General features: G+C 33.9%; 1 protein-coding gene across 1 annotated transcript in view; it reads right to left on the bottom strand.

Annotated features, from left to right (window-relative positions):
• Positions 1–25,698, bottom strand: part of Scp2 (Sarcoplasmic calcium-binding protein 2) — a 53,394-nt gene that overhangs the window by 7,111 nt on the left and 20,585 nt on the right. The window contains exons 3-4 of the mRNA XM_090102257.1: positions 309–373; positions 60–112 (exon numbers count right to left, since the gene is read on the bottom strand). Of these exons, the coding sequence (XP_089958383.1) occupies positions 60–112; positions 309–366 (111 nt within the window). The 5' untranslated portion in view covers positions 367–373. The remainder of the gene's footprint in view (positions 1–59; positions 113–308; positions 374–25,698) is intronic.

The following is a 25,698-nucleotide window of genomic DNA, read 5'->3' as shown; positions in this document are numbered from 1 at the left end:
CTTTTGTCTTTTACTTTTTATTTTTTAGATATATTATTATTATGAATGTTGCACGTTACCTCTATGGCCAGCTCGAAGTCTTTTCGTTCAATGGTACCGCTCTGATTGACATCTAGAAATAAGATGTTATAATTAAAAATCTCTCATTAAACCGTTATTCCATTGAAATATGAACTCAAGAAAATACTAATATCGTTACGTTATTAGGTACGTTCACTATTTATAACTCCGACCTGTTTTAAATTACTAGATTATGCTAATTGTGACAGAACATAATACATAATACGAATATAATAAAAAAAACTTACCAAAGAAAACGTTGAAGACATAGAGGAGCTTCTTCCGTCTGAACTCGGAGATGGACATGTTTGATCTGTAACAAAGATAAATCTATTTAAACACACAGATTCAGCATCGTATCATAAATTTTTATTTATCTTTAATTTATTATGGTACGTATAATAAGTGCGTAAAGAAGTGCGTGTAGTTCATTCACAATAATCCAAACTGCCTGCTTTTATTTTACAATAAAAGTTTGCAAGCAAATATCAGTGAGATAATATAAACAATCATTGTAACTTTTCGTAAAAATCCTAACTGTTAAGCCTCCTGTTACATCCTGTTACAACAGCTGACCCGATATTTTGTGGGTGATTTGTAACAGGATGGCGGTTCTACAGGGGTCTTAGTACGCAATGACAAAAAGAAAAATGATGGTCAGAACGCTGATACCAGATACCTTAAGATACTATAATATAAAATATTACCGTATCTTAAGATAAAATATTATAGTATCTTCACCGTTTGTGAAGCGCTTAACAGTGCAATAAATGTTTGATAGGAAAGTATAAACTGTACAATCAAAACAAGCTGTCATGTCATGTCCCCAGGCTTTATCGCCAAAGCAAAGTCGGTGGCAAAGTTTCACTGCAGTCACTTCAATTACTTTACGTATTGGAATCATGAAATTCATACATCGATGTGAATAAACGGCATTCATCAACTTTCACTCGCTTTCAATTAACTTTGCTATAAAAACATAAACGTTATGAAAATTAATTGCTTCAAGCGCTTGAATTGTACGATGTTATTTTTTCTTTTGAGAATTTTTATTTTCATAAAAATCATGTTTTTGTGTTGTGCTTGATGAGGTTTACCTTTATTGTCATGTAAGGTTTTGTTTAGGTCATAATTATTGGCTTAATTAATTAATGTTAATGCATCTAAATCCATTGTGTAGTTTTAAAGATTTAAGCATTGGTACATCGGATATAGGGACACAGAAAGCGACTTAGTTTTATACTATGTTGTGAAATGGCAGTTTAATTACCCTTTCTGTTGCTAAATTTCATGAAATTGCGCAACATTTAATTGTCTAGTAAGGAAATGTCCTTACTAAACAAATACTATGAAAATCAACGTGACTCAAAAAAGTATGAAAGAGTAGAGTTGATTTTCAACAAAATTCCTACACTTTTACTAAAACATAACGCGATACTCTATGGTGATATTCAGAAATATTTTATCAATATCCAATCGGCACCAGGTGTTCATAATCACAAGGGTCGCTTAGCTACACAGGTAATAGTTTTGGGCAAAATTTATAGCTGTTTGGTACTTTATGGCACTATGCGAGTTTCTATAACCTATTGATTTTGGTCCTTGCGAGATGTTTGGTAGTGTACTTGGTTGTGTCCTTTGAAAATTGATGAAGGTATGTAGTGACTAATGAAGAAGTTCAGAATTTAACTGCGTAATTATTTTGGTTTAATTATTTAAAAAGAAAAAGACTAATTTATCTAGTTTTATGAAAAGGTACACTTTGTTAAAACATAAATATCAAAATGGCAATTTTGTAACTAACAATAATTAAAAAAAAATCATTTTCCCTACTAAGTAAGTACTTCGTTAGTATTTTTGTCTTTAATAATCACAATAAGCTTCTGTGTGAAGGAAAACGATAGAAAAAACTAAATTAAATTCTTTGAAAGTTATGGAAAACAGTTTGTTCTTATGCATAGATACGTGAATTGCGAAATACAAACATAAACTTTACTCTAGTATGGCGCGAATGTTGTCTACAGCTGTGCCTTTTTTATAGGTTTAATATACAATTGTTATCGCTAATATTAATGGTTATTTTAATGCTATAAACTGCTTTTTAGCTTAAAGTGTGGAATTTGCTTCCGGAATTCCTTAGGTTTTGATTAAACTAAAAATATAGAGTAATATGAACTTGATTGAATTGTGTTCAAAATAAGATGGAAATTATAATATGAATTATTTTATCAAGTATTCAATTGCTTCACTTAACATCTGCTCATTATTTAAATAAATGGTAGCACCAAATAAAAACGTCTAAACAATAAAAACAAGTAAAAGTAAAACTAACTCAATTCGATTCTATTATATTTTAGGAATTATAATATTTCCTAAATTGTGGAAATAATAATATGTAATAATAATATTATATCAATAAGACCCTATCAATAACCTTAAAGTAAATGACATCATAAACAACAAATTATTAAAATATGCGACACTTATTTTCCATACAAAAGGTACATTCCAAATCTATCTTTCCAAATGAGTAGCTTTGTCGCCTCGCAATCAACGTGCAGGCTATTCTGTTTCAAATGAACATGGGTTGTGGTTTTCATTACGTCAGTAATGTTAGGTGCTGAAATTCTCTATACGCCTATATTTCCTGTTTATGAGCCATTGAGTCCACGAGTATAATTAGGGAGGCCTCTGAGCTATTGAAATGGCGTCTCAAAGTCCTTTCTCAAACCCCTTGGTTGAACTATTTTTATGGCTGTTGTGATAGGCTGGTATGTTTTTGTTGGATATTGGCACTATTTGTTCATGGTGTTTGGATTTTGAATGGATATGATAACCTTTTTGTTGGTAAAATGAGAAGGATGAATTAAATTGTACCCTCGTGTATTATTATGGAGTTTGTAACACTTTCGTAAATTATCTCTATCGCCATTACCATCTCAGCTAAGAACGTATACATATAACATATTATATTGTTTTATAACATAATATAACTAAATATTATTTTAACTACATAATTATGTAGTTTAAATTGTGACGGAAATTAAACGTTTCGAGGAAAGATCTTGAAGTGAAATTAATGTTTTTAGTACTCAATATTCTTAGCTGTTTCCTTGCTACGAATACATATTCTAACCTAGAGTTCCCATATACACAAACCAGAATTAAACACACGAGACCAATATAATCAAATCACGTGACACAATCTCTTTGCTGGCGGTTTGCGAATTAATGATACAGCAGGCCAAATTTCCATTTCGATTCCCACGAAAATAAGATCTCGGAGGGCAGAATGAAGGAATAAAATCTCACGTGAGGAAATTCTCCTTCTTACCTTATATTTAAACTTAGGAATTTTCTATTATTTTGTATTTTACTAGCTGTGCTCCGCGGTTTCACCCGCATTGCGTAGCCCATTTATCGAGGAAGGCTTTAGGTTATAGCCTTCCTCGATAAATGGGCTATCTATAACACCGAATTTTATTTTCAAATCGTACCAGTAGTTCCTGAGAGCACGTTCACACAAACAAACTCTACAGCTTTATAATATTAGTATAGATTTATTCCCTAAATTTGACTTTTGGGAGATCAAGCAAGAGATCAAGATACAGCATGTTGAATTTAAACGTTTATAACCTATTCTGTAGCTTGGTTCAATGCTAGAGATCTCTAACAGGAGTCATCAAAGTGCCCACATAAATATTCCATAGTGGCTTACATAGCTCGCATCACACTGTCATCTAACAAGGGATAGTACAAACTATACCACAAAGAGACATTGGGTCTCACTAAATACGCAAACCAGAGCTTTGTAGCATTACATTACATTAGCTTTCGTTGTTGTTTTACTCGTCATCAACGATCGGTTAATAAGGTCCATTATTCTAAGAATTATTAAGTACGCAAATGTCAAATCACCGTCTTTGTTATGATAATTTTTGTAACTTTGTGAACGCTTGTATTATTGTGAATAATTAGTTTATATTACATAGTGGGAAGATATTATCGTCTAAGATACAGGCTCGGCCTAGTTTAGACGATAATGTCCATAGTTTTAAGTATTGTGTTTATATAAATTGAGTGGAATACACAGTGTAATTGAAGGTATGGATAAATAAAGATTTTTATTATTTTTATTATTTATTATTTTTTATTATTACAGACGAACTAGCCCAAGCGATACTACAATATAGGTATATCTTCACGAGCAGAAAGGGATAGTACAAACTACAACATCATACCACAAAGAGACATTGGACCTTACTAAATACGCAAGCCAGAGCTTTGAAGCATTACAGACCAGTACTAGCCCCAAAGATCTTATACTACAATATAGGTATATTTACGAGGAGCGTTCAAAACTCGGAACCGTTATGTAACGTTTGGCAAGGCAAGTACGATCGATAGCTTCACGTAAACTTTCAGACATGTTTGTGTAAGAAAGTGTACATATGTATCAGTATTGTGTACTTCGAAATGTGCTTAGCATATCCAATATGTTATTGAAGAGAAGACGCCAAATGCCCCCTAAATATCTATTCTGGCATATTTTACAAGATGTTTTGAGAACTTTTCTAAATATAGGTAATGGCACAAATAATCCATAATGTTAATTTTTAGGTGTGTTAAAAATAACTAAATAATACTATTTTCACAAATTAGTCTAGAATATTCTCGGTTTTCATGCGTGTTGGTAATTGCTATGACTATCATAAATTGCCCTGGTACAAGACTTCGCAATCTTAATCGCATGTGAAGAATCTATTTTGAGTAGCAAGATTATTATCTTCAGTAGCTCTTTATTAGCTTCCTTGGAATATAATACCTTTCTTTATTTATTATACACTAGCGGTCCGCCCCGCTTTTCTCGTGGTACATGTTTACGTTTTTTCTCCATAAGAACTATCCTTATAGGTCAAGAAATATTATAAAAAAGAGCGTGTATGCCGATCACACAACTTCTTAGACAAGATTCAAAGATACCAAAATCGTCGCCTTACTTCATGACGTGACGGTATTACCATGATGCATCCTAGAACTTTTACTCTCAACGCGCCTAAAGAAGTTTGACTTCAAAAATAATTCACAAAATCGGTTTAGCCGTTCTCGAGTTTTTCACTTAGCAACGCATTTGGCGATTGATTTTTATTATATAGACTTCTAGTATCTTCAGTTTTTCAAACAATAATATATCCTTACGCAAGACTCAAAATTAACTGTTATTTTTAAAAAATTTAAAAATATTCTTGTATAAACTGCCTTACAAAATCATGTTCACCCGCAAGCAATACATTCTACTCGCTTGTCTTTATAAAAATAAATAAACTGTTATCTTTTCAAAGTTTAAAGTATGTTATCTCAAAATGAAGTTATTCTGCTTGAAGTTTCAACATTTAGTGTTGTTGGTGATTCACTTATCTTTTTATTGTGTGCAGTTTCTAAAGAATGTTCTTTATTTTTATTTTTGGTGCTCCTTTGTAGTAGGACAGAATTTATTTTGTGTCTTTAATCAGTATTTTTGAAGTGAAAACTTCTTTAGCGGCGTTGAGCACTTTTTCTGTAATGGGTATAAAATCTAAAACTCGCGTCAGGACACGTGACCTGATCGAAAAAGCGTAAGACGGATGGATATCAAACATGCTCAACGTTAATAATCAAGTTTTCACTTCTGCCGGCACTCCCGGAGTGCAACACGTCTTTTTTTTATGAAAGCTTATTAGGAATCTTGGTTTAATATTAGAAATACTTGATACATCATTAGTTAGTATTATATATAAACAGTTCTTTTAACGCCTGGATTATGGTAGGGGTTTGCATACTTTTCATAAAAAGATAGATGACATTTGTAAATCAGAAATAGTTAATGACTAGCTGTTCCCCGCGATTTCACCCGCATTGCTCCGCTCCCGTTGGTCTTAGCGTGATTATATATAGCCTTCCTCGATAAATGGGCTATCTAACACCGAAAGAATTTTTCAAATCGGACCAGTTGTTCCTGAGATTAGCGCGTTCAAACAAACAAACTCTTCAGCTTTATAATATTAGTATAGAAGAAAAGTTAATAAAGTATTACTCTACTCAAAAATAATTAAATATTTTGATTGCTAAAAAATAACAGAATGAAAGAATAATAACAAGGCGTTTGTTTTAAACTAGAAAAGAGACTTATCGTTAATTATAAAAATAATTCGATACAACGGTCTGTAGAGATTGTTAAGAAACAGTTTTATAATTTCCAATGAATAAAAAAGTCTAACAATTCAATATACAAAAGATAATGATTCTCTTAAAAAGTTGAACATCTTTAAAAATATAATTACGCAAATTTTTATACGCTTTCGTTTTCTAAATTGACGTAAAAAGGTCAACTTCTTATTTTATTAACAAAGTACTTTCTTTTTTTCATAAAATGAGTTTTTGTATCGAAAAATATAAGTATCTAAGCATACTGAAAATAATTAATCCTGCAATATATTTTAATGTCATCTACTGTTCATCTAATGATAATACAAAAATAATAATTAAATCCAGGATTTTCATTTTTATACCTCTAAAATTAACTAACCAGAAACAACAATACCTCGAAGGCTCAAACAATACTAATTACAATCAAACTACTATTCGATACACATGAGTGTACACATAATTATACAAACTAATTTGCATGTTGTAATTAAATTTCAAACTACAAAGTAAATGATAATTATGAAATCACAGTATGAAATAGACATGTAGTAATTGAGCACGAGTTCATCGGTGAAATCATTATCTGTTGATAACAGATGGTTGGATATTAATTATTATTGGTAAATAATATGTCAGAATCGACAGAATAATCGCTACGTCATCGGTGTACAATAAGCAACACAATAAGCAATGAAAACACAAAATATTTTCACCCTTTTTTTAGTGCAAAACATGTTTAATTAAATCATGACAAAGTTCAAAACGGGTTCAAAACTCCATTTGTTTAATAAATCTGAATACATAAAATAGAAAAGTAAATTATTTTATTAGATAATTAATTAATTGATGATTAACTCACTAAAATATCAACGCACAGCCAAACTAGAGAGCATTACAATCATCCAATTTGGCAACGTACTGCCTTTTACAATGTAGGTAAGTACTAAGAAAGGACTTTTAGACATTCTCCACTTATGAAGAACTACATCGATAAAAACGTAGTACATAGGAACGCATTCACGGGTAGAAATCTCCTCGAATAGGAACTGAACAAAGCAAATGGAATGTCAGGCGTCTTAAAACTCTGAGCAGTTCTTGACAATTTTTAGCTTGACACAGTTTTGGTATATAGACCGGGAGATACTGACACAAAATTTCGAGTCATTTGTAACAGGATGGCGGTTCTACAGGGGTCTTAGTACGCAATGACAAAAAGAAAAACGATGGCGTGAACGCTGGTACCGGCGGCTTAGTCGCGTGGGCGTTAGTCGAACTCGTCGGAAAATAGCGAAAGTCAAACAATTTGTAACAGTATGGCACTTATTTTTCCTGTAAGTTTGAGGATCAACAAATATAAATACAAAATTTCAAAGATCTAAGTGTTGGAAATCCTCACTTATATAAATTAATAATAAATTAAGTTTTCAAGTATAACAGCACTTTTTCCCCCTACTAGAAGTATGGCAAATATAATAATGGTCACATTTTATCAAATACTCTCCAAAAATCCAAATGCAATACTGGTACAAAAAGTTTGGCGAAATAAAATTTTTTTGCAGATTTTCGGCGGTATGGCGACCATTTGGAATCGTCCGAAAAGTATGGCATGGCGATTTTCGTAAATGGCTGCACGACGATAGTTACCTGTGCAAAAGTTAGCCTGGTACAAATGGTTGAATGATTGTTTTATTTAAATCAACACATTCGCGTCGGTATGGCGGGCTGTAAGTCACACCGGAAAAGTATGGCATGACACTACCGCCTACTACTTTTTTATGGGCTATCGGTAAATTCTAAAATTTTTGTGTTACAAATCGTTTGACTTTCGCTATTTTTCCGACGAGTTCGACAAACGCCCACGCGACTAAGACACCGGTACCAGCGTTCACACCATCATTTTTCTTTTTGTCATTGCGTACTAAGACCCCTGTAGAACCGCCATCCTTGTTACAAATGACTCGAAATTTTGTGTCAGTATCTCCCGGTCTAATAGGTCTGTCTGCTATCTTTAAGTCTTTAGACGTTTAATGTGTTACAAAATATGTTCTTTGTAGTTTATTTTTATCACGGTAAGTAAAAGTTTTTAAAAAGTTTTTGTTAGGTATGTTTATGTTTTGAATAATTAAATAGTTTATATCAACATCAGGTTAAAAAAGCCATTTTTCAGTTAACAAAGACAAAGGATTTATTTACGATAAGGTCAATCTTCTTCATGCAGGCCGAGTGCATACTTATCTGAGCACATAGAGTTATTGGATTATTTAATGTTTCTGTACTGTTATTGTATATTTATTTTACATCAAACATGACTTGTTTTGCTATATTATTAGGCATTTATGATCACGTGAAGATGCATGCTTCTATTGCTGAAATTTTATTACGATGGTAAGAATAAAATTACTTGCGTACTAGGTACACCATAAATTCATGGGCAAAATGTCGTATTCTGTACGATGAATAAAAATAATACTTTGGTTATTCAATAATAAAAATCCTTTCCTATAGCACAAATGTTTAATAAATTAAAGGGTAAATCCCAGCTATGACCCCAACGTAATTATATTAAACCCACGTGACTACGACGGCGGCCATCTTGATTGATGGATCCAAAATTACCTTATATTTGCCGACTAGTGTAATAAATCTTTGAGTCGATAAATTTAATCTGATTTGGGTTAGCGATATTAAAAATTCCTTGTTACATATTATACGTGTAAAATTATACTATGTATATTAGTAGTAGTACTTCTAAAATATGTGTTGGTTGTATGGTGCTTTTGTATGAAGGGGTTGCAAAAGCGGGTGTCAATAACTATTGGACAGTGAGCATAAAATAAATGAGTATATTTAAAGAATGTAAATCCGCCTAAAAGCGAATGAGAAAAAAAAATAAAAAAGAATAAAAATTATAATATATTTAAGTAAACAGTTATCGATAAACTATTGCGACTTCTATTTTAATTCATAATTAGTATGCCCCTCAATGTATTGTCCAAAGTTATACTGTGACAATTTTTATTTTTCCAACATAGATAAGTAAGTAAATAGTTGTTTATATTTGTCATAGCTAAGCTCAAAAACGATACAACCGTTTTAAAAATACTTTCATCAGCGAAAAGATTTGCCTAAGGTAGAGCTACAATGTTCTCTCTTTTAGTTTTCATCCCAGCTCAAGCAGCTAATAAAAAAGACTAAGCTTTTAAGAAACTAACCAAGTTTTACTAACTTTACTTTCTTATTAAAGTTTCTGTTGACAGTATCAGTTCCTACTTCCTACATCATTTAACTTTTTTAACAAGGTGCGTATAGTATCCTTGCTCATTTTAACAAGTTGCGTAGGGACATCCTTTTTCCATACATTTTCAAATAAATGAAACGTAATATTTGTTTATGATTTTCTTATTCAAGCTTACAATTACTTGCCATAAATTTCTTTAAATCGAGACCCGTGCCTTATCGAAGTTGAAAATTTGTGTATTGCATGTTACATGCGACGTTGAATGGGAAAAAGAATTGATTGTTCTTATCAAATCCAATCATATTGTATGATTTGACATGCCAATGCCTTGAAGGTTTGTAAACAAAGAAAATCATGAGAAAGTAGAGGTAAATGTTTTTCGTTTTCTTCTAGAATCAAAAGAATCCTACTTAATATTATAAATGCGAAAGTTTGTGAGGATGTGTGTGTGTGTTTGTTACTCTTTCACGCAAATTCTACTTAACCGATTACAATGAAATTTAGCACACATATAGAGGGTAACTTGGATTAACACATAGGATAAGTTTTATACCGAAAATCCCACGGGAACGGGAACTTTGCGGGTTTTCCTTTGAAAACGCGGGCGAAGCCGCGGGCGGAAAGCTAGTATTAATATATTCTTCTTAAGGTGCATTTACATCAAACGAGTGAATGCTTATTCTAACCCCTCTATGTCAAATTATTTTAGTTAGTTTTAACAGGCGCAGAGCATTATTTCTTTGTTCTTAGTGCGATAGAAAAGATTATATGCAATGTTCTAATACTGAACAATACTGAATACGAGTTTTTGTTTACACTAAAAGATCACGAAAGAATGTTCTTGCTCCAGCTCTAGCTCTATGTTCGTTTGATGTAAATGCACCGTTATATGTAGGTATATAAATTAAATTCTTAATTAGATTTTATGTAGTACCTATTCCTATACTTTACCTTACCTATAAGTATTTTTTCAGGACATAATCATAATATTTTTCATGCCATTGTAAGTTTGTAATATAATAAAAAAAGAATTATCGAAATCGGTTCAGCCGTTCTCGAGTTATGCGCTTACCAACACATTTTGCGATTCATTTTTATATATAAGATTTATATATTTAATACCTACCTTAAATGTCCTTTGTGCTATATGTAACTTAATATACAAGAACATACCATAATATTTCAGAGAAGAGAGAAATATTCTTGCTTCAAAAGCTTTTTCAAATGCTAATGTTTCTAATAAAATCTAAAATAAAGAAAATATTTCACACCCGCTGTATTTACCGACATTTAAAGGAGTGGTTTAAGAAACTAGTTCATTTTATTCATAAAATCATAAACCATTTTTCATTTAAACTTTTTATTTTAATATTTAATCCAAAAAGGTTTTATATGTCGTGTTGTACGTATACATATTGATTGTTATTTTTTATCTGAAGCTTGACTTATAATTATTTTGTGTACACCTTATTATTAACAGAACTCTCTATGTAAAATTTATGTATATGCTAAAAGAAAGCACATACAGAATTTCTTACTAGCACTTCTCTGTAAAAACTTCTTTCCAGACCGTTGTTAAATAATATGAAGGAATAATGTTGATTAAAAAAATGTTCGTAAAATAAATAAATATTCGAATATATAAATGCTTTAGTGCATATACCAAACGTTATATTCGTAGCTGGAAGGTTCACCCTTGAGAAGATAAGCTTTTTTGTCCTTATTTACTATTTATATTGATGAATGGGTTATCCATATCCTTACCTAAACCTTTGTAAACCTTACCCTTAGAACCCTTCTTCTCAATATATAAATTGCATGATCTTTATCGTTTAATAAGACACGACTAAAAATATTTGTATTATATATTTTACTCCTGTTTTTAGATCCTACTAATATTATAAATGCGAAAGTTTGTGGGGATGGATGTGTATGTGTATGCAGTGTATGTTTGTTACTCTTTCACGCAAATACTACTAAACCGATTACAATGAAATTTAGCACTTGGATTAACAAATAGGATAGGTTTTATCCCGGAAATCCCATGGAAACGGGAACTACGCGGGGTTTTCTTTAAAAACGTGGGCGAAGTCGCGGGCGGAAAGATAGTTATAACAATAATTCTGAAAGATTGCAAGAGCTGATAAATCTTTGATGATCTTTGGTACTGAATATACTACATAGGGTTGGTCCAAATTCAAAACGTAACGACCTTTTAAAACGTAAAAAGTCTTTACAGTCATTAAATTTAAAAAGTAGGTTGATAATATTAGAAAACAAATTTAGTGTTTTACTAAATCTATACTAATATTATAAAGCTGAAGAGTTTGTTTGTTTGTTTATTTGAACGCGGTAATCTCGGGAACTACTGGTCCGATTTGAAAAATTCTTTCAGTGTTAGATAGCTCATTTTTCGAGGAAGGCTATAAGGCTATAAATCATCACGGAGGTAAGGAGTACCCTACTAATTATATAGCCAAGCCAAAACGTTAATGGATGGATTATCACCATAAAGTAAAGGTATAATTATTATAACAGCTTTAATATGATGTTTTGTGCCTGATTGTTTTCTAACTTCTAAGTTCTAATGTGCATTTCATGTAATCGATGACGTAAAAAAGTTACGACCGAGTCGTGAAATGCGGTAAAAAGCTTTTTACAATAAATTATACATTTTATGATTGGCGTAACTTGATATAAGGTATAATTTTTTTTATTTCCTTATAAAGACTAGCTTTCCGCCTGCGGCTTCGCCCGCTTTCTCTATGATAAATTATATACCAAAACCTTCCTCTTGAATCACTCTATCTATTAAAAAACCGCATAAAAACCGTTGCGTACCTAGTTTGAAAGATTTAAGCATACATAGGGACAAAGAAAGCGACTTTGTTATATATATTATTATGTAGTGACTATACACAAATTTTTTATTCACATTTAATAAGCTTCGATATTGCTAATGGCCTTTTTCGAAAATGTGTTTGTAATCATTGATTTTGCTCTTCCATTTAATATTTAGAGAAATAACACATTAATTAAGTATAATAAAATAACACAGGATTAACCAGTTTACATTTTATAAGTGAAAAGCATTTAAATTATTCTTAGGGCCGATTTTTCAATGCTTGCATAAAACTTATCAGTCCAATAAAGTATTACACGATAATATTAAAATGTCACGTAAACTGTCAAATACGGGCAATTAGAATACGTTTTTAAAATGGTAGTTTTATGCATTATTCGACAAATAAGTTTTATCCAAGCATTGAAAAATCGGCCCTTAGTAATATAATTCATAAATCAAACAATATCGAAACGGACAAACAAATCTGAAGATCTTTTTCATTATTTTAAGGCCGTATAGTCTTATTACAGGTAATACCCATTATACAAAGTAAAACTTTAAATGCAATAGAATTTTGTTATAAAAATGTTTACGAATAATTTAATCATAATACTTCACAATTTCTATCGAATTACCCCAATTTATGGCAAGTTATTACACCTCTGAATTAAAATAGCGTGTTTACGTTTTCAACGAAGGTCACGATAACCTGAGATGGTAATCTTAAATACGAACTGTTTAGCGGTCAATATTAAAAGGTAAGGTATATAGCACTAGGTTAGACACATGACTATGCTTACTTGTTTTGTAATTTTGCTGAATAAATAAATAAATATTTCAGGACAATTTTCACACACGGCACGATCTGATCCCATACTAAGCTTTCGCTTGTGCTATGGAAACCAGATGGCTGATAAACATACATATATAATTTTAAATAAATACCTATATAGATATTTTACACCCAGACACAGAGCAAACATCTTTGTTCATCACACAAATATTTGCCCTGGATGGGAATCGAACCCACGACCTCTGGCTTGGAAGGCAGGGTCACTATCAACTAAGCCAACCGGTCAGTCGAATTAAAGAATAACAACTTCATGAGTGTTTAACTTGTTATTTTACGAGTATTTATTGGGAACTTTTTATTTATTAGATTAGATTTATATTAGCAATGGTTTTATTTTCACCGTTAAATATTTGAATCCCGTAACCCTTTCTTCTGTATCTAGCTTTTATTTGTTGTCTTATTCTCATTTAGCTTTATTAAGCTACTAGATTTCCGCCCGCAGCTTCACCCGCGTTTTCTAAGAAAGACCCGTATATTTAAAATTCCTGTGGGATAAAAAGTAGCTTATCTCTTATTCCGGGTCTTCAGCTACCTAGTTACATACCTACTAAATTTCATTGTAATCGGTTCCATACATCCATCCTCAGAAACTTTCGCATTTATAATATTAGTAGGATTTACTAAAACCGTATATAACCAAAACGTACTTAACTAAATTCTCAACAAACTTTCCTCTGAATCTAAAATTACAAAGAATCACTAATACATGAATAATGAATTGCTACTCTAACATGACGACCGCCTCCTCGGTACAGTGGTTGACGCGTGAGCGTAGAACCGAGGGGTCCTGGGTTCGATTCCCGGTGGAGACGAAGAAAAAAAAATGTCTCGGTCTGGCAGGACACAGAAGGCTGATCACCTACTTGTCCCTAAAGAAAATCGATCAGTGAAACAGATGTATGAATAATGCATCTGCCCCTTACCCCACTAGGGGACACGGGACTTCACTTTCACTTTCACACTCTAACATGATATGAAGAGGGTTCAAAATAGTAGAGCAATTAATTAGCCACACACGGTTCTCTATTAAAATTCAGTCGCATAAGCTAGACTCGAGAACGATCCCGATAACAATGTTGCAAAGTTTTCTTTCACAGTTTCCTCTTGTATAAGTTTTAAATGCAATTTAATATTAGCTTCTTTGGAACTTAGAGATTGTGTAGGAATATTCTTGTTCATATGAGTAACTCTATTCGAAACTTTTATTTTTCTTTTGATATAGCTGTGCTGTGAATTTAAAATCGATTTTATCGTGGTATTCGACGTGAAAATTTTGTAAAATGGTTAAAGATTGAGCTAAGAACTAAGGAGTCTAGATTTCAGTATCTGGAGGAGACTAAATACAAAAAAATCTTGATCTCAAAGCACACAGAAAGCTGGTACCTAAAGATAAATTAGGTATGTGAAAAAGTTGTGAAATTATCATAACCAACATATAGATTTCTGGGTGAAATTAGAAACCTATATAGGTATCGTAGCAGGTGGTATTTCATATTATTATATGAAATATTTCTTATAGAAATGTATGTATATTGTTTCATGCCATAAGGCTACAAACAAACTTCTATAATAATGCTATTTCCTGCCTGCTTGTATTGTAATGTATAACGGACGTGTCTAATGTTATGTAGTTAAGCAAAATTGATTTGGCTATATCGGTATATTTTTCAGAGTGAATAACCCTTTGCCATTGTTAAACAGTTTGAGACAAAATTAATTATTAATTGAAAATTAACATAATAATAGTCTCTGTCACAACACATTATGTTACCATACAAACATGGGGGTGCCTCAAGGACACATCCTTAACCCAGCATTATTCCGTACAGTCAATAAAGAGTTCTATTCCCAAGTTACCTTCTTGAATAGTTCCTTTTCGAATCGGTTCACGTTCATTAATATTCAGGATCTCGATCTAGACGCTGTTAGAATATCGGAACTAGAGCCAGTAAATAAATTCAATTTGTGTGGTCGCAATCAAAACTAGAAAGCTTCCGAATACCAAATACTCCAAATAGCATTAACGATTCGGATTTACATTCATTTATATGGTTGTCGATGGTTTCAGATTGCTTCCAATAAATTGAACGATCTAGAAGTGCATTAAGTGTGGTTTAAGTTTCAATCATTAAGGTGGTCATTTTAATTTTCTTAGATTTTCAGTTCATATTAAGCAGTCTGTTTTTATTCTGACAATAAATAATAATTGGTATTTTACACTGAGTGATTTTCCGTGTTATGTTTTAATTAAGTTATAAAATGAAATGGAAGAGTCATGCCGTATGTCTTTGGCAGGCTGTCATGTTTTGTTAGTGTCCCCTAGGGACGTAATAAAAACCTATCCAGGGCTTCACAGTTGTCACACACGCGAAGAAAATATCGGCGAGCAATGATATTGTAAGTATTATAGTAGAGTCACATTTGACAGTTCAACAAAATTCAACAACGTAACCTAGTAAGGACGGCATAGAATAATATATAATTTTAATCGATATTTTTAGGCAAGTCACCTCTCTACGAAGATAAAATTGATAGACGACAAATGTTGCCTATTAAATTGGCTCCACTATAAGGTGTAGATAGATTATTTAATTATAATATCATTGTTGGCGAACTTTATACCTTCCATCGTGTTATATGAATGCTTTTGCAGTCCCATATTATAAAAGGAAAATTTATATTCGTACGTGATCGTGTTCAGAAACCTGTCGAAATATCCAAGTGGCATACTTTGAATGTATTGTTGGATTCGTGCATTGAAAAAGGTTTGTATAAACACGGAAGGTCGGGAGATGGGACCGATAGGACAGAATTTATGATACATACGTTTTTGTTAATGGAATACAAGTGGATTTTGGAAATGTTTCCTTATTCGTATTACGTATATCCGTGTTTGAAGGTTTTGGAGTTTTTTATATGATAATATTTGTGAAAGGTGTAAGTGCTTTTTGGAATGGAATAGAATGAATATGGATCAGAAATAACTGTTTAACTTTTTTGTTCCGTATTCAATACACAAGTCATCTTGCATAGGTATATTTATTTATACAATTTTTAATGAAGTACCTTCCCCAGCAATTTACTTTTTTTAATGTATTTTTCTTTATTACATATGTAAAGATTTATAATAATACCTATAAATATAAATAATATGATGTTTTTTTAAAAAGGATTTTAAAATTTAAATAAATTTATATACACCAAATTGTTTATAATCTAAATTAAATCATTCATCTTTCTCTGAACAATAACGCAATTAATTGTTAAAGTTAAAATAATAAATTGTAATTACAAAGCATTCCAGCTTCTCGGCCTTATTATTATATTTCCTATTACGTAATAAATTACCTTTCACAACATTAGAATAATTAATTTTCGTTGCTATTTTAGAAATATTAAAAGGTACTTAATTTCGTAAGATTTGCCTGTTATTCGTCATAGATAATAATAATATGATGTATTCAACAATAATAAAAAAAAATAAAAAATAAAAATATCTTTATTTCACAACCACAATTACAAAATATACAAAAACGATGGTCCCGTACTAGACTATAGTCTGTATTACGGGTACCGATGTCCTTCCATGTTACAGTTGAGAAAATATAGTGACGTAATTTAAACAGAGAATAAAGTAAAAAAAAAATATAAATATATATATAATGTAAAAGTTGTGTCTGTGGGTGTGTTTGTGAGCGATGAGCGTTTGTAATAAAACTTGGACTTGTCCTCAATGGACTCCTAAACAACTTAACCGATTATAATAAAATTCGCACACCATGTGCAGTTCGATCCAACTTGAGAGATAGGATAGTTTAAACATGTAGGTACCACGGGCGAAGCCGGGGCGGACCGCTAGTTAGGTTATAGATAGTAAAAATATATTCTTAGTGAATGTAAAATTCCTATATTTTACGTAAATGTTTGCCATTCTCTAAAACATATCTTTCCTACACAGGGAAGGTTAAAGCTTCTTTACGCCCGCGGCTTCGCTCACGTACTTTACTCGTTATCGCAGGACCAACGTTTCCCATACTAATGTATACGCCATGTTTTCTTTGAAGATGTGTTTTCGAATCAAAAAAAGTTTCCTATTATCTACGAGTGTACAAAAAAGTAATACAAATCAAGCAATTATAATAGTCGTGTAAAAAATAACAGACGCACATTCAGACTGAGTTGATAATAATATTTTTATACATTTTAAAAGTAGTTATACATTTAGATTTATGGTTATAAGGTACCTTAGGTAGTTTGTCTGTTACAGGAGTTAGCTACAAATTTTTAAAACGACGGAATACCGCGCATATAAATAAAATAAGAAAGAGACAATTTCATCTAACCTTTATAGAGCCATCCGATTTATTGTTAGGGTGTACACCTAACACCAATAATGTGCAAGGATGTGTAGCAAGGAATGTTATGTAAATACCCAATAATATTGCTTCAAACGCTAAACGCTTTAAAGTTCAAACTAAATTATAAGGTGGAAAAGCACCCTTATTTAATTTAGAAGTATAGGAAAGTTTTTCTAATCCCATTGACGTGGTGTCGCCACAGTATACATTTATTTCCGTAACTACATTCTTACCTTCACACGTAAATAAATGAACAGAAGTATCCCCCCTGGGATAGTCGTAACACACGTCAGCTCTTAATTAAAATTTATTTAGTTCGTAAAATAGAAGTTTTGTTTTAAAACATCACACAACGCATTTGAACATTAATTTGTCGTCTACATAATTATGGATATAAAAAATAATTTATTTTTATTTTTACGGGTCGCCATGGTAGTAAAGTAAAAAAGGGAATTGAGTAAGTCTAATGCTTGATTATATTTATTTTATTATACATTCTGGATTATTTTTCGGCCTTTTACTTCGTGATTTCATTTTGTTTCAGAATAATTTCATACATTTTGGTGCGAGGATAGAGATAAAAAGTATGACTGCCTTTTAACGGTTAAGTCTGGTGAAACGAATGATTTGTATAATAAAAAGTCCCAAATTATATTTAATATTAAAATTACTCACTACTTATTACTCTAAAAAGTAAGAAGAAATTCCAAAAAAGGCAAAGCACCTGTTCTCTTCTTTTTGAGTATAACAAGTGTTTATGTGCGGTGGTGACCACTTAACATCAGGTGGCTCACCTGGGGTCACAGTAGAATTCCAACCAATACTCGCGGCCCCATCCGACGGAACACAGTGGGGCTTTAGTCGGTAAGAATCCGACATAACCCACGGCTCCTTCCCCGGGGGCCGTAGGTATCTTTGGAAGATTTCCCCACTTTAAAAAAAAACCGGCTATTTGCTTGCTCTGACATAAAGAAAAAGTTGAGTTACATAAAAATTCAAAGTCAGTAGATAATCACCGCGACATCGTACAATTAAAATACTTCTACCGTTAATTAAATAAAATGAAACAAGCACATGTTACAAATAAACTTTGTACAAGCAAGGTTACTGCCAAAATAAACTTGAAACTTGAAGCTTCCGTACTGTTTGCTCTGACAAGTTTGAGTAATTACATAAAGTTTTAATGTTAGTTTCTGTATAAATTACATTAACAACTACGTTTTATGCCATTACTATACATACTGTACTTATATAAAGACGGAGAGTTTATTTTTATTTGCTTGAAAAGTAAGCGAATCGGTCCAGGAATTAATTTTTATGTAATAGAATAAGGTTTATATTCCACTAATAATAATTTTAAATAACCAATCATATCGCTTCATTTAGTTTGAAGTTTGAAGTGTTTAGTGTTTGAAGCGTTTTATTGGTTGACAAACACATTCCTCGCTACACATCCGCGCACATTATTGGTGGAAAAGCACCCTTATACCTGACAAAAAAAATTAATATCACAAATTGCAAATAACAATTTCATTAGAATAGAATGTCATTTAATTAAAAAAAAAGTATGTTAAAAACAAAAACGTAAAAACAAAACCGGGATCAAAGGAATTCAAATTTAAAATTCCGAACGATGAAGGTGCGTTTACATTATACACATACATAATTCGGAAATATTACAACGTACTTAAAAGATAAAAAAGAAAAATGCTAAATAGTAACAAAAGAAATCGAGCTGTAATGATGGCCTTTGTTCTTTGTTCCTTTTTATGAAATCTGTGGTTTTCCTCTTCACTACATAGTATAAAATAAAGTCGCTTTCTCTGTCCCTATGTACCTATGTTATGCTTAAATCTTTAAAACTACGCAACGGATTTTGATGCGGTTTTTTTTTAATAGATAGGGTGATTCAAGAGGAATGTTTTAGTAATTTATTATGTTTTAGACAAAGCGGGCGCCGCGGCGCGGCGGAGCTAGTTTGAAGATAAATAATTGTCACAGATTACACTGTAAATAATGAAGCAGATATTTCTTCGTGTGTATAAATAATTAAGATTGCATATTTTGTTAATCTTCAACGAAAAATCGTTTAATTTTTCGTATCTAAGATATGCCAAGAAATAATTGTAAAAATAGTCGTGGATTTGGAACCTGTTTCAACAATATATTATTATTTTATGACTATTTTCAGTACAAGCGTACTCGTAGCTCTGTGTGACACGCCTATTTTCTATTTGCTTTTTTATGTCAGAGCAAACAAACCTGATGTTAAGTGATCACCACCGCCCATAAACACTAATTGTAACACTAGAAGTATTGCAGGTGCTTTGCTAAAAATATTCAAACACAACCTAATACAATTCTTAAATCTGAACCTCATCTAATTAAATAAACTTCCCACGATTTTCATCAACTTGCAAGAAAATCCCGCGTTTTATGAAAGTTTGAGCTCAGAGAGCAATCTCATTTGCTTGGTAAGCGTTTCACAAATCTCTCAGAAAGGGTTCAATTGGAGTTTCCGCGATACGATTGAGGTTTTTGGGATTCGCTTTGTAAGCGTATTGTTATTGGCTAACAATGTCTTTTTAGTCTTTGCTTTGTAAACACGTATTTAAAAATCAGTGTAGGAGTCAACAAATTTTGCTTCAGTATGTTTTATTTCAAAATTTTAATTTACCGTCGATTGAGGAATAAGAAAAATATTAAAGTAAGGAATATTGAAGGAAGGGTGAAGAAGTAAATAATATAATAACCAATTACAATAAGGGATGGGTTAAAAAATAAACTCCATTGTAGACAAGTAAAAAGAAAATATAAATTACGTAACAGTAACTTAATTAAAAGCATGCAAACATTTTTTATGCAATACAAGGTAAGTATAATCTAATTCAATTGCATACGATTGAATTACATTCCTTGTATGGAATTTCAAATCAAACATATGAATAGTTTACCAAGGGTATGTATGAAATCAATCAGTATTCAAAGTTAACATACAGTTCTAACCCTAACTAGATCTTGCATTGAAAATTCACTATTCGATTATTCACTGAATATGATCTGAATGAATAATTGAATAGAATAGTTATTCAACCGATTGTTGAAATTCTGCGAGATTGTGGCTTGTAATAACAGTAGTTAAAGTTAGATATTGAGTGTTTTATAAATCAAGAATTTATTGCTTGAAAGGTATAATTTGTATGTTCCAGGTGCCTTATACTAAGTTAAGGAATAGATTATAATATAATGGATTAACAGACGTCTCTTATTCATACATGATTTGACTCGTAGACACTAAAGCTCTACTATTTCATTCATTACTATCAATTAGAATTTTTTTATAAATTTTAAATATCTTTCTGAAACCCTAGCTACTGGTAATATCTAAAAGAACAAACAAACAATACAGTTCAATTTAATTCTATAATACGTCTAGAGCCTCATAAATAATCAAATACCAAAGCTATTTTCATCCTATTCACGATTCAATTCAAGTCAAAGGAATAATACAATTATTCCTAAACAAAAACATTTGAAACAGGAGCTATTTTCTCCAGCTCATTTGCATCCCGGGCTGGCGATTTTTAATTTGACGTTCCCGACCCTTGCCAGAGCAATTAATTCGTGTAATTATACAGGGTTTATGAAGGGTAAAAACAATATTTGCTTTTTATTAACCGCCAATAGTTCAGCATAATATGAAAAACGTTTCAAATATTGATCTGGTGAAATTTAATACTGTTAAGTGCATTCTGTACAACGTTTCTTAGAATATTGATATAGTGAAAATTTATACTGTAAGTTAGCCAGCTGTTATTCAAAATATGCGAAAATAGAAATAATATTTGTATTTCAGAATTGTTGTAGCCGAAATTATGGTCGGGAAATCTTAAACAAAGACATACCTATCAGAAAAATACACTATACGCCGATCGTACTTTTATAAAAATAATAGTAATCATTTAGTTGATCTTAATATATTAATCATAATCATTTTATTCGCGTTCGTTTCATAATTATTAAAAAAATATATATTTAAAAGGTGTATCTGTGGCTAACACACGATATTTTAGTGTATGTATTTTATCATACGTATATATTACACACAACAAGTATTTAAATATTTTATTTCATATTTATATTCGTATTTAATTATAACACTAAACATTCATTACACAAAACACAAAAAATACAGACATGCATTACACTCATACAAAATAATTATAATATTTATTATTTTATGACGGAGTCGCGGTATTCGCGTAGTATGCGTGCCGCGACGAAATTATCACGGTCCCAGCGGGTAGATCGGAATATTTCTTCAAGTTTCTTCACAATTGTAAAAGTAACGGTTCGATCTTAGTTACCGAATGCGCATCTAGTCAGTGTCTTTTTGTTCTTGTATTTTTATGCCCAAAGTGTTGCTTGTATCTGATAATCGTCTCTCTCCTTCTGTGCGGAGATAATAAACGTTAAAACTGTGAGTGTGTGGTTATTTGTGCATCACCCAAAGGTACTGTACCTAGTTTAATTAATATCAATTATCACGCACCCCACAAATTGGTGACCCCTCTGAACACTATATATATAAAAACTATGTCCAGTGCAAGTGATTCCGAAAACGCTGATCGAGTTAATACTCAAGCGCGAAGGTGCGTCAAAATGGCGGAACGACCGTTGCACGTGTCGCCCGCCCAGCAACCATCTGTACATTTACGGATCCCACCTTTTTGGCCTGAAAAGCCTGCAATATGGTTTGCACAAGTTGAAGGGCAATTCGCTATAATGAACATAACTGACAATACTACCAAGTTTTATCACATTCTGGCCATATTAGATCGACAGTATGCGGTCGAGGTCGAAGACATCCTTACCGGCCCTGCTGATTATATTAAATTAAAATCGGAATTAATAAAAAGATTATCCGTGTCTAGAGATAATAAAGTGAAACAGCTGTTGATGCACGAGCAGCTGGGATTACGCAAGCCGTCACAATTCCTGCGGCATTTGCAGCATCTAGCTGGTCCCGAAATTCCAGAAGATTTCTTAAAGACAATCTGGACCAGCCGATTACCTGCTGGATTGCAGCCGATCGTTGCGTCACAACCTACGCTGTCCCTGGACGCCCTGGCTGAGCTGGCTGACCGCGTGTACGAGATCGCGGCTCCCACTACTCATGTTGCAGCGACTTCTTCATCGCCATCTTCGGCAATGGACGACTTGGCACGCCAGGTGGTGGAGCTGACGCGCCAGGCGAGCGCGCTATCCACCCAAGTAAGCAGTTCCCGACCCGGTCCCCGTGTGCGCAGAGATCCCTCTCCCCATCGTCGCCAACGGTCTTCTTCTCGACGGTCCCACTCTAATTACCGGCGTTACCCTATCTGCTGGTATCATAATAAACATGGCACAAAGGCTAACAGATGCATTAAGCCATGCGACTTCAAGGCATCGCACGACACGAAACGCATACGACACTCAGTGATGGCGACTAACGCCTGCCCCATTTCCCCCGGTCGTCTTTTCATTACGGACCCCACTCTTAATGTTGAATACCTGATAGATACCGGTAGTGATATTTGTGTTTTCCCTATAAGTGCTGTGTCTGAAAAAAGATGTAAAACTAATTATCAACTGTGTGCTGCAAATGGTTCCGTCATCGATACTTACGGTTACATTCAATTAAACCTCAACTTAGGCTTACGTCGCGTTTTTCCATGGCGTTTTGTTGTAGCTGACGTCACCAAAGCCATTATTGGTGTAGATTTCCTTTCACACTACCAAATTATTGTTGACGTAAGTAAAAAACAATTGATCGATGGCTTAACCAATGTCAGCAGCTCAGCAATAAATTGTAATTCAATTAATTGTAATATTTCTAGTGTTAAGGTTGTAACTGGTGGTGATAGTAATTATCATAAAATTTTAGCGCAATACCCAGAACTAACACGCCCCGCTGGTACTCCAGGTATTGTCAAACACAACACTACACACCACATTCGCACAACTCCTGGCCCTCCTGTCTCCTGTTCTCCTAGGCGTTTGGCTCCTGACAAACTCAAAATAGCAAAGCAGGAATTCGAGGCTATGATAGCTAACGGGACAGCCCGTCCATCTGACAGCCCGTGGTCGTCTCCGCTTCACCTCGCATCGAAGAAGGACAATGGATGGCGTCCATGCGGCGACTACAGACTTCTCAACGCAAGAACGATACCAGATAAGTATCCGATCAGGCACATACAGGACTTTTCACACTGTCTGTCTGGTTGTACTATCTTCTCTGTCATAGATTTAGTTAAGGCCTACAACCAGATTCCTGTTTTTGAAGGCGATATCCCGAAGACAGCAATCACCACACCCTTCGGTTTGTACGAATTTCCATTTATGACCTTCGGACTTCGCAACGCAGGTCAAACTTTTCAGAGATTTGTCGATGAATTGACGCGAGGCCTAGATTTCTGTTATCCTTATCTTGATGACTTCCTGATATTCAGCAGATCAGCACAAGAGCACGAAGACCACCTGCGCCAACTCTTTACCCGTATGAGAGATTATGGTGTTCTTATTAACACAGCCAAGTGTGTCTTCGGCGCTCCTAAGGTAACATTTCTAGGCTACGAAATCTCTGAAAAGGGAACCAAACCTTTGGACAGCAAGGTGCAAGCCATCGCCGATTTTCCTGTCCCAAGAACTGTTCGAGAGCTTCGAAGATTCTTGGGCATGGTTAATTTTTATCGACGTTTCTTGCCCAATGCTGCCCAAATTCAAGCACCTTTAAACGCCTTGCTTGTAGGTTCCGTCAAAGGTTCTCATCCCGTGGTCATAGAAGGGAATTCGCTGCAGTCATTCCAAGACTGCAAGAAAAGCCTTTGCGAAGCAGCCCTGCTCGCTCATCCTGCCAGTGAAGCTAAATTAGGACTCGTCACTGACGCTTCAGATACAGCGATAGGTGGAGTCCTACAACAGCTTAAGGATGATGATTGGCAGCCGCTCGCATTCTTCTCGCGCAAGTTGAGCCCGTCACAGGTAAAATACTCACCATACGATCGAGAGCTCCTTGCCATCTACGAGAGCATAAGGTACTTCCGACACATGCTGGAGGCTAACCATTTTACGATCTATACTGACCACAAGCCGTTATGTTACGCTTTCCACGAGAGGAAAAGTAACTGCACGCCGCGTCAGTATAGACACCTCGACTTTATCTCGCAGTTCACAACCGACATACAGCATATATCAGGTGCAAATAATGTCGTCGCTGATACTTTATCGCGCGTATGTGAACTGCAGAGGCCGGTCGATCTAGAAGAGATGGCAAGGTTGCAAGCTACAGATCCTGAGCTCACTGCGCATCTCACAGGTGAATCATCTCTTCGCCTAAAACGGATGAATTTACCTGGAAGTCGCACTCAACTGTACTGCGACGTCAGTACACCGACTCCCAGACCTTTCGTCCCTACACAACTGCGTCAGCAGGTTTTCAATTGTCTGCACTCATTGAGTCACCCAGGCGCAAATTCATCAGCCAAGCTCGTTGCACAGAGGTTTGTCTGGCCTTTAATGCGGAAGGACTGCCGCGAATGGTCTAAGGCATGTTTGACCTGTCAGCGCTCGAAGGTGAACAGGCATGTCGCGTCACCTATTGGTACGCTCGCTTTACCTTCAGCGCGATTCAAACATGTCCATATAGACCTAATCGGCCCTTTACCACCTTGTGGTGATTATCGGTATTGCTTAACAGCCGTCGATCGCTTCACGCGATGGCCGGAAGCTGTACCACTTACCGACATCACCGCAGAAACTGTCGCAAAAGCTTTTGTGTCCTGCTGGGTAGCCCGTTATGGTTGTCCAACCGACGTCGTTACCGACCGCGGTGCACAATTTCAATCGGCCCTATTCCAGCAGCTCGCTAAGTCTATCGGTTTCGATCACCGTAAGACAACCGCATATCACCCGCAGTGCAACGCTTCCACAGACAATTGAAAGCCGCAATTACCTGTCACGCTGACGCAAACTGGGTAGAAACACTACCTCTCGTGCTTCTCGGCATAAGAAGTGCTGTGAAAGAGGATCTGCACTCCTCCTCAGCTGAGCTGGTTTTCGGTGAACCACTTCGCCTACCAGGTGAATTTTTTGGTCACGACACTTCGTCTTATACTAC

The sequence above is a fragment of the Colias eurytheme genome, chromosome 5 (assembly GCF_061535395.1).
Source record: "Colias eurytheme isolate Ceu_HAF_F1 chromosome 5, ilColEury1 Martin Lab GWU primary, whole genome shotgun sequence".
In the NCBI taxonomy this organism is placed as follows: domain Eukaryota; kingdom Metazoa; phylum Arthropoda; class Insecta; order Lepidoptera; family Pieridae; genus Colias; species Colias eurytheme.
Note: the sequence above shows the minus strand (reverse complement) of the source record. Positions and strands in the feature narration are given on the sequence as shown.